This window comes from Oxyura jamaicensis, chromosome 1, assembly GCF_011077185.1.
Source record: "Oxyura jamaicensis isolate SHBP4307 breed ruddy duck chromosome 1, BPBGC_Ojam_1.0, whole genome shotgun sequence".
Taxonomy (NCBI): domain Eukaryota; kingdom Metazoa; phylum Chordata; class Aves; order Anseriformes; family Anatidae; genus Oxyura; species Oxyura jamaicensis.
This window is the reverse complement of record NC_048893.1, coordinates 133974992-133985854: the sequence shown is the minus strand read 5'-3', so window position 1 is coordinate 133985854 and position 10863 is coordinate 133974992. Positions and strand designations below refer to the sequence as shown.

The 10863-nt window shown below is 45.6% G+C and overlaps 1 protein-coding gene across 1 annotated transcript in view; it reads left to right on the top strand.

The window, feature by feature from the left end:
* Window positions 1–5203, top strand: part of SHOX (short stature homeobox) — a 9361-nt gene extending 4158 nt beyond the window's left edge. Inside the window, exons 4-6 of the mRNA XM_035310395.1 lie at window positions 3819–3876; window positions 3966–4054; window positions 4926–5203. Coding sequence (XP_035166286.1) covers window positions 3819–3876; window positions 3966–4054; window positions 4926–5171 — 393 coding nt within the window. The 3' untranslated portion in view covers window positions 5172–5203. The remainder of the gene's footprint in view (window positions 1–3818; window positions 3877–3965; window positions 4055–4925) is intronic.
* The last annotated feature ends 5660 nt before the right edge of the window (window positions 5204–10863 follow it).

Genomic DNA, 10863 nt, shown 5'->3' with positions numbered 1-10863 from the left:
CAGAAAACAATCGCCGTGCATAAGGCTAGACGGTTCGGGTGCTCGGGGACGGGATTAACCAGAGCCGGGGGAAAGGTGCCCCCTCTGCTCCGCACAGCAAGCGTATGAATGCATGGCACCCCATCTGCCGGAGTCTCCCCCCGGCCCTCCCATCCCGCTTCAGAGGCAGCTAAATACCAATTAGCCTTCTAAACCTTGAAAATAGGTCCGGCTTGCTGTATTTCTGGGGCCATCGGAGCCGTCTGCTTCGGTGGCTTCGCATCGATTGTTTTTAAACTCGATTTGCGGCATGCTGCAGGGGGAAAACACACCCCCTCTCCAAATCTGAAGCCAACTAGGGAACTCATCCCCAAAACAGATGTCTCATAAAAACAAACAAACAAACAAACAAACAAAATAACCCAACACCCTAGAAATAATTAATATGATCGACCTGCTCTCCGAGCAGGCCCGCAGAGTAGGAGAAACCTGCAGGAACCCCCTTGCTGGGTTAGGGTTCGGTGCTTGGCCTCAGAGACCCCAAAGCAAACCAAAACCCAGCCAGTAAAGTCACCAAAGACCAAAGCAGCCTGGAGGCGATGGATGCGTGTGTACATGTAAAGCTGCTGCCCGGGCGCCTGCATGCCCATAGGTGCCCATAGGTGCCCGTGGGGGCATCGACGGCTGCCCCCCGCCTCCCGCAGGGTCCCCGCGGTACTTTTGGAAGGCGTCCGGTGCTTCCCGAGCCTGGCGGGCAGTGAAGGGGGGCGAGGAGCTGCTTCTTCCCGTGATAGCCACAGGGGGAAGATGAGGGTAAGGGGCCCGCTCCTCCGGACCCCTCAGCACGCGAGCGAGCGAGCACCTCGCTCCAAACAGCTGCCTCCCGGAGGCATTTCCCGAAATAAATAGCGTAGCCGAGTTGTTTTTTTTTTTTCCTTTTCTTATTCTTCTTTATTATTTTATTTTCTTTAAAGGCTGTTTCCACCTCCTGACTCTCTCGGTATAAGCCAGCAGGGCAGGGGATGGCGCCGGGCGCTCGCCTTAGAGAGGGATGCTTGCAGGGGATATTGCAGGGGTTCAGAGTGCTGCTGGCCTGCACTCTCCCGGAAGATTGATCTAAGCACACCATATAAATTAATGAAAAGATTAAACTTTTGCTGAAGGGGACATCAACTCTTATGTCATCTTCCCAGATCTTCTTACTTGGGCTCTGTAATATCTTTCCAAGGCCTTGATGTACTGTTTCTATAAAAATAAATTACTTGTAATTGAATTCTGCACTCTTTCTTTCAAGTACTTTATTACTGAGCAGCACCTTAACAGGATGTTCATAGTTGCAGGAAAATTGGTGCTTCAAGTGCTTACAGATCTTAAAACAGCACACCAAAAAGAGAGAGAGAAGAAAGAGCTACTTATTTCAGTGGAGACTATGAGAGAGACAAATATATATATATATATTTAATCATCTTACAAAAGAGGTTTGCACGAATGAAAATAATGCTATAAATAAAAGAAACATCAAGAGGGAAAAGAGGAGAAATTGATAATTAATTAGGAAATAAACTGAGAGCTTGATATCTATCAAGAAATGGAAATGGAAAAAAGAAGAAGGGGAGGGAAAAAAGAGGAAGTTATATATATATATATATACTTTCAGAATTGTTCTCTAATTCCTATCCGAAGCGCTTGTCCCTTGCTGTTAAAGGATATAGTTTCAATTTAGTGTGGAAATTTGCTGTAAATAAATTGAAGCTCCTATGGTAGCTAGTCCTTATTAACCTTTTATTTTTAGTGTTGTACTGGAAACTCATATCACCCAGCTGTCAGGGTTATAATTGAAAGTTATGAGACCATAGTGAGGAGCAGGCAGTAATTCAATTACAACAAATATCTTTGGGTTTATGGTGCAGGGCTAAATTAAATGTCATTATTCACTGTCTCTAATGGAAATCAAAAGGAAATCAGATTAGAGCATTTGTGAAAGAAATCACTGAGTGATCCTTAATGAAGAAATAACTGTCTAAAACAGTGTACTGTGCTTTACTTAGCATATTCATGACTAATTGGAATTGATCGTGAATCACACCAAGCCTGATTTATTATCGCTTAACGCGGTGGCTAATTCATCACTTTTATTCCTCATAACCTTATTTTTTCATAGCTAAAGGGAAAGGGCACTTCGTTTTCCAGATTTAAATATAATTTCTGTTTGAAAGATGTTCTGATTTGCAAGAGAAGTTGTTTAAACGCTGCTTAAATTCCTCCTGACAATTTATACTCCTTTGGAGAGGGAGAGAGAGCAAGGGGGGGCGGAGGAGGTGGCGTGTGTGGGAAACACACACGAGGAGATTTCCTGCAAGGATTTACAACTATAAAAAAAATGCATTATTGTCGCAACCGCCCGATGATATTTTGCGTGCTTATCTAAAAATCCCCAGCAGCCCGGTTTAAAGGCAGCGACGCTGCCAGTGCGCTGCGGCACGAAACGCAGCCGGTGCGGTGCGTGTCAGGATGCGGAGGGGCAGCCAGGGCTGCGGCGGCAGATGCGGGCTTGTCGCGGGGGAGCTCTGTCGGCGACAGGCGACAGCGGTTAGTCCGCAGCTCCCCGCAGCTGCCCGCTCTCCCCGGGCCTCCCCGGGCAGGAAAAATGGTGCTGGAAATCAGAGAAGGCCAATTCCTACTTAAGAAAATCACTGAGGTACCCGAGGTAATTAATGCCTTTGGAAGCCTTTCTTTGCACTAATTACTCCGTTGTAAATGACCATCATTAAGGCAATTGAAGAAAGCTTGAAGGGAAAATTTGATGTAGGAAGTGCAGTTAGTATTAATTAACCGTATGATCTCTTGGCAAGTGCGAGAACATCAAAGGTGGAAGGTGTTTACTTAGCTCCAAGATTTTATCAGCCGTGAAAGTCAATGTTTGTCCACAAGCGGTGGCTTTGGTGTGCAGATCAGGGGCCGCGCAACGTTTCGGTCCGTGCCTCTGACGGTCCCCTTGGGGAGAGTCGCTAAACCGAGCACCTCGGGAAAGTGACCAACATCAGAAATGCCCTCAGAAAAGTCGCGGTGGCGACTGGAGGTCCTGTGCTTGTTCGAGTCAGGGAGCCCGGAATTAGGGCAGGATTACTGGTTTACGGGCGTTTCTCGGGAAGGGGCATACGTACTTCTCTGAATCCCGGTCCGGGAGGATGTTGCTCTTCTCTGCTACAGAAGCGAGGTTTCTTTCACTCTAACATTTTGGGGAACGGGAGTGACTCAGCCCCTTTGTTCAGCTCGGTGTCCCGCATCTCCTCCGAGGTCTCTGGCATTCCCACGCCCGGCCCTGGGAGAGCAGGCGGGTGGCCCGGCCCCGTCTTTTAGGGGCCAGCTCCAGGGGCCAGACCCCACACCGGCTGCTCCCTGGTCGCTGAGGTGCAATGGGATAGGGCACCGGGTCGCCCCTGGGCTTGGCGTGGGCAGATTTAGGGATTTGCCAGCGCAGCTCCCTACTCCGGGCAGGGGGCGCAGGGACAGCCGCGGCTCTCCCTGGCTCCTGCCAGCCCGCCCCGGGGGGGCGAGCTCAGTGAGAAGCCCCCGGACCCTCAGGCTGCGAGGCGGCCTCTCGCCTCCTGGATTCTCCCCCCAAAAGCGGGACCCCCCCGCAGGCAGAGGGGCTGCCCCTCGGGCTGCGCTGTGCACCCAGGGACGGAGCTGCGTGGAGCCTCCCGGCCCGGCTCCCCCCTGCGGCCCCAGAGCTAATCCGCTTTCTTAGCCGCTGCCCCAGTCTGCCTCCAATTTCTTCTCTTTCTTCCTTTTTTTTTTTTTTTTTTTTTGGTTTTGTTTGCCTTTTCTTTTTACAGGTCTGGTTCCAGAACAGAAGAGCAAAGTGCCGAAAGCAGGAAAACCAGATGCACAAAGGTGGGCAGGGGGCGCGGGCCGGCCGGGGGGCGGCGGGCGCGGACCCCGGGGCGCCCTCTTGGCTCACCCGGTCCCGTCTCTCCCCACAGGTGTGATCCTGGGGACCGCCAGCCATTTAGACGCCTGCAGAGTGGCCCCGTACGTGAATATGGGAGCCCTGAGGATGCCTTTCCAACAGGTAGGTTAGCTCCGCTTTTCTTTTCCTTCCTCCCCCTCACCCCCGGCGAGCTCCGACCCCCTTTTCATTTGCACGGGAGGATGCCGGACACGTTTACAAGTGCCGTTTATACACAAGTTGGCACGTTTTAAAAACAGCCCGTAAAAAAACTTGGCGAAGGAGCCCCCGCCCGGCTGCCGGCGGCTCAGCGCCCCCCGGGCCCTGGGGAGGGGGCTCCGCGACCCCCCGTGGGGGCACAAGAGGACGAGGGGGGCCTGGGTGAGGGGGAAATCCGCCCCCTGGCAGCCGGCTCTTGTCGCCAGCCCCCCCCCCCCCATTTTTTTTTTTTTTTGGTCAATTAATCGGGGAATCGATTTTCCCGGCCCGAAGGGACCCTCCGCCACTTTCTCCTTCTCGGAGACACGTGGAGCTGACAGATTAATTGTATTGATTTTTAAAAGACATATTTGGACCAAAATAATTAAATACATAAATAAACTTCCTCCCCCACACCCCTCCACACCCCCAGACTCCCCGGAGCTGAAATCTCTCAGTCAACCCAGCGTGTTTGCGCAGGTCGAAGGCTCTCCAAAGCAAACACCGTCCTGGCAGAAAGGCGGCGAGTTTTTTTAGCTAGGTTTAAAATAAACAGGAGGAAAAAGGACAGAAAATAAGAGAAAGAAAAGAAGAAAAGGGAGGGGTGGGGGGGAATTAGTTAGGTAGCAGTTGCGGCGCGGGTTTGTCCTTCGATCTGCGGTGCTATGGCGGGGTTGCGGGGTGGGTTTGCCGTCTGATTTGCGGTGTCCGGGCGGGGCGTGGGCTGGGTTTGTCCCTGCATGTGCCGTGCCGTGCCGAGCCGTGACGCCGTGTCTCTTCTGCCGCCGCCGCCCAGGTCCAGGCGCAGCTGCAGCTGGAGGGGGTGGCCCACGCGCACCCGCACCTGCACCCGCACCTGGCGGCCCACGCGCCCTACCTGATGTTCCCGCCGCCGCCCTTCGGGCTGCCCATCGCCTCCCTGGCCGAGTCCGCCTCCGCCGCCGCCGTGGTGGCCGCCGCCGCCAAGAGCAACAGCAAGAACTCCAGCATCGCCGACCTGCGGCTCAAGGCCCGCAAGCACGCCGAGGCCCTGGGGCTCTGACACGCTTCGGCCCCGGCCCCCCCCCGCGCACACACACAGCCCCTTACTCGACCTCCCCACCCCAGCCCACCCATCGCCCCCGGCCCCGGGCCGCCTCCTGCTCTCCGAGTTTTCTTTCTTTTTTTTTTCTTTCTTTTTTTTTTTTTTTTTTAATTTTTAATTTTTGTCCTCTTTTATTTTATTTGTTTCTTTTTGATTTATTTCCCCCTTGCTTTTCCTAGTACTTTCCGGCAGCCTTCTCCCGCTGCTCTCCTTCGCCTCATCCCGCCCAACAGAGACTTCGTGGCCGGGGGGAGCCGGGGCGAAGACGGCGACCGTTGGAGGCCGTTGGAGGCCGTTGGGAGCCGTTGGCGGCCGTTGGTTGCCGCTGGCGGCCGTTAGTGGCCGTTGGGAGCCGTTGGTGGCCGTTGGCGCGTGGGGAAACTCTCCCGGCCCCGGGTCCCCGGGCACACTCACACACACGCACACACACTCACACAAACACAAACCAGAGACTTTGAAGAGGAGAAAGTAGGTGGGAGGACAGACAGACAGAGAGGAGGGAAAGGGGAGAGAGAAAAACAAAACCCTGCCACCACCACCACCACAGCAACAGAGAAGGAAACGATCTCTAAATTATGTTAATCTGTGAACATTGGGGACCTTTGGATATTTTTTTCTTGACCCTGGCAAAAGTGATCGCTCCAGCGTAACGTCATCCGCTGCTGTCAGTTTTGCTACCTTGTGCATGTGTCTAACTAAACACGTTTTGAGGATCAAAAGTATATTAGAACAAAACTAAACAAAACAAATAATAATAATAATAAATAATAAATCCTTGGGGCTGGTCTCCATTAAAGATGACATTTCTTTGTTGCCAACAGTATTATTTCACTGCCATGAATCTCTTCCATCACTGAGGAGCTGCTGCTGCAGAACTGTTTTGAATTTAAATGTGGAATTTCAGATCTGAGGCAAGGCAGTTTTTTCCTTTCTTTCCCATAAAAAAGCAGCAATAACAGAAAATGTGCGTCTCAAATGGCTATGTCCTTTGAAAGGAAAAAGAGAGAGACTAGAATTTACTAATCTTTAACGATAACTTGAAAGATGGGAACACTAAGAAATGCACCTGTTTTGCCAGAATCACCTGAACTCAAAGAGATGTGTTGTGCCATAGAAACAGGTCATTTTTTCTATTTTTTTTTCCAAATGTCTGGATCGTTGAATTGAAATCTTGCTGTTTTACAGGATGTAGAAAGAATGACTTATACGACAAAGATGGACATATGGTTTTAAGGCATAATACTGATGCAGTGTTAATTTTAGTGAAATGCAATTAAGTGCAGTAAAGTGCAATACTGTAAATATTATAGATTAAAAAGAAATAGCCGTACTTATTCTGTTAATAACCGATTCTGCAAGAACCATAACTTAAGTCCTTTATGCTCAGACTGGTGCATTGCCAAAATGACAGTCTGAGTCTTCTATGAATGGATAAAGTTATATGTATCACGTATGGGAAAAGGTAGATGCCATGATTTCTAGTCAATTCAACCTGCCGTATTTCTGGGAAGTAAGCTGAAAAGTCTGTATGACATTTTTTTTTGCAATCATTTTAAGTAAAGAGAAAAACCAAACAAATAACAACCCACAGAAGTGTTTTGTAGAGGTGGACAAGTTTGATATTTGGCCATTTTAAATTTTGCCTGTGATTTAGTTACCAAGTCTAAAGGTAATGCTTAAACTAATATAAATGCAGAAATGATGGGGACTACGAAAATCCTTTAAATTTTGTTACCAAAGTGTCTGGGTTTACTGGCCCTCTTCCTTTCCCTTTCCTTCATGTTTCTACTTTTTATGCTATTCACCTCTAATGAGTTTATTATACTTTTTTTTTTTTTTTTTGGGGGGGGGGGGGGGGGGGCCCCCCGGGTGAGTGGGAAGAGGAAGGTACAAATGTTGGTCTTGTCTATATCTAACAAGACTGCTATTTGTTGCCTTTGCTATCAAGGCCTGCACTGATGGAAGGTTATCCTCTCAACAGTACTGTTAAGCCTGCTTTTTATGTCTCGTTTAACAATTCATTACTATATTTGGCTTTTGCTGATATTTATCAAATCCAAATATTACTGTAGGACAAAAAATCATACTGTAGAAAAATTTTAGACACTTTTTTTTTTTTTTCCTTAAAGTTTTGATTTTTTCTAGCAAGCAAAGTCTCTGAAATGTCAAGGTTGTGCCATTTCCCTTCTATTTATGATGTGAGAAGTAGTTATATTTTGGATTAGCAAGAGCTGAGAAATGTTACCTGCCTTTTCTACCTCTCTGTGAAAGCCCTGTACCTTTTTAAAACAAGGCCAATATATTAAGATAGTATTACTTGTTGCTGAGAACTATGGACAAAAATCTCAAGCAATTAACATTTTCTTATTGAAAGAAAACATTACACAGAAGGGAAAACATTATTCATGATGATGTATGAATTTGTGGCTAAAGAAATATTCAGAATGGTTCCAGCACTTCTAACATGCACATATTAAAAATGATAAACATTACCATAGAGATGTTTTAGGCTACTAGAAGTAATTTGTTATACTCGATACCTACCGCCACTGGAGGAGAATTTGTTACAAATTGTTGAATACTGAAGGCAAGGGCGTTTTTGATTAGGTGAACTGCTAGTTATCTCTACCTGTGATCCAACTATTCCCCTTTCAAGACCTCTTTTGATAGTTTATGAGGGGCTTGTATAATTTTTCAGTCCTGTGATGGACTTTCACAAAGCAGTGAATTTCACCCCTAAATAATTCTAGAGGATGAACTCATTTGAAGTGATAGGTTTGGGGTCTGAATTTTCTTGGATGTTTTCAAATGAGGCTATCCGGTGCACCCGATCTCACAGTGCTGCGGGATGCATGTGCTGTATGCATTCCTCTCACATTGGCAGGAATAACTGCTTCACTATTGCTGTTTTACTAGATACCGACACAGCAAAAATGGTTTTAGGTTTCTCTCAGAAATTTTAATGCATATTTTCTTTCTTGTATTCAAAAAACATTGGTAATACAAATGCAGTTCCCTGCTAGCTTAAAATAAGGATGGTAGTGTAGCATATTTCTTTACAGAATGAAAAATTTTTACAGAATGAAACATTTTTACAGTTTCTCTGGATTACTAGGACCTTTTAATGACTGTCCCAAGGGCAGCCTTGCTCTCCATCGCAGAAGGGAGGAAGATGGCAAGAGTTATAATTTTAGCCTGTTTTGAAGGAGGTACCATAGATCATCCTGAGGAAAGGGTCTGGACATCGCTGAGAATCTGCCAAGGTACTTTGTGCTGCTCTTGCATTTCATTTAACATGAAAGGAAATGGAAAGGTGCACTGAGCAAGGGCTGTAGCCAAAACTGGTTCTGCCTTGTTTATTTCTAGAATGGGTCAGTTGCATCAGTGGTGGTATAAAAACTTTGCCTTGCTTTGGATGGCTTCTTCTTGCCAGCCTCATATCACTGGGAAGAAATGAAGAGTCCTACTAGGGCTACAGTGTTATGGGCTGTACTTTTCACTGAGGGCAAGTCACTGTGGCTCTGTTTGCCTTGTGGAGCTCCAGTGATCCATATGAACTGAGAATCTGGACTGAAGTGTCTACTCTGCCACTGTTATCATGTGTTCTTTCCTTTTTTTTTTTTTTTTTTTACTAATTATTTTTCTTCAGGAGGTTGAAGATAAGATAGCCAGGGTTCCAAGGTGCTTATTAAAGTTTAAAAGTATTGTAACTGCATTAGATTCTCAGGCATGCCAAGCCTCATTTATGGTTCTGTCATCATCCAACCTGATCTTTGTGTTGTCTTTCATGGAGAAGCATGAATTTTCCAAGACCATGAAAACAGCAGGCGCTGGGCAGAATTCCTTTGGAGCAGGCCTTTGTTTAATGTGTGTGGATTGCTAAAGAATCTTCCTCAAAGATTTGGTCCGGTATTTTGAAAAATAACTTGAATGATTGCCAAATGAATAATGTTGTTTACAAACAAGCCTATAGAAAAAGCTTTGTGCATAACATGGGTCCCTTTATAATGAAAAAAAAAAACAGCCTCTGATCTTTTTTTGAACTGTCAAATTAGCTTAAGTATTTCATCCATTTGTATCAAAAGAGCAAGCAGACTCCATGGTTCATTTTTATTGACTTGGAAATGTGTGAAAAAAATTATACTGGATTTTTTTTTTTTTTTTTTTGCTTAGTAGGGTCATGTAGATGTAGTGACATTTTGGTTAATATCATAATACTTAGCACTTATATAATGTTTATTTGCAAAGCACTGTATAAATGTTTATTATTTAATCTCGCCCATTATGAAGTAGGTAAGAATTATTATCCCCATTTTTGTAGAAATTAAGGCATATAAATCAAAGACCAGTTTCTATCACCTATAGACAGCATCGAGTATTTTTACTTTTGATTTTGTAATGTAGCAGCATCCCCGAGATCATAATCTGACAAAAAGTTCATGGTGCCAGGCACCTTTCAAAACCGTGAGTAGCAGAGGCGCAGCTCCAAGGCATTTGAACACCATACCTGACTTTATCAGAAGTCTGAAAGGGAACATTGAGCGTGATTCAGAGTGGCAGCGTTTTCTCCACAGAACAAGAAGTTACTGCCCGATCCTCTGACCTTGGACGTCAGTGGGAGCTTTTTTTGTGACTCAGCGGGGCCAAGTTGTGACAGTGCTAAGGCTAGAGCTGATAATCAGAGTTCCCAACAGCATGCACAAATTGCTAGAAAACCCCAAATTTCCAGCTTCCCCTACTATAAATTTTTCACAAAGGCCAACTGTAGTGATGTCAATTCTTTGCATGCTTTACCTGCTATATCTTTTAGTCCTGTGTTTGCCTATAAAATAATAATAAGACATGATTTGGATTGACATAACATTGACACGTTGGGACTGTTGACTCAAATACAGTAGACATGTAGTCCTACAGAAATTCAGATCTCTGAATTCAGATCTCTGCACTTGAAAAAGTGCAGGTTACTTTTTTTTTTTTTTTTTTTTTAGTGACAAAAATATGCATGCTTACTGCTCTTTTAAATGTGCTAGGCAAAATAAATTGTTTCTTTGTTTTTAAACAGGTGATTTTTTTTTTTTTTTTTTTTGAGACATTCTTTGGAGATGGCAGGCTTTTTCCCCCTTCAGTTTGAGAAAAAAAATGGAAGTGTGGAAAAGATAATTTACAAGTCTTAGAAATGTGTTTATTTTTGTAATGTCTAATATCTAATGATCCAGGTGACATCCTTGGAATTGCTAATGGTACTCAATTCTATAAAGTGCACACAACCAATATGGTTGGAAATTTTGTTGTGTTTAAGAAGGATTATCAAAGAGCCCCACTTCTCACCTGTGAGCAGCCTACTGACTCCATTGTGGTGTTTCCCCCCCTGATATGTCAGAGTTCCCATGGTTAGCAAGTTTGAAAAGAGCTGTGGCTAACATGGTTGCTTGAAAACTTCTACTGGTTGCAGTAAGATGTGGTAGACCTGGAGAAGGCCTGGTATTGGAAACAGTAAAAAGAAATGTGGTGTGCTGCAGAGTGTGATCTCTCCTTAAGAGAATAATTGAGTCTTTTGCTTTATGACTCATGCTGTTTGTAAAATTACATCTCTAAACTGCATCTTCTTTAAAAGGTGCACCATGGGTCTTATTGATGTAACCCAGTGGCT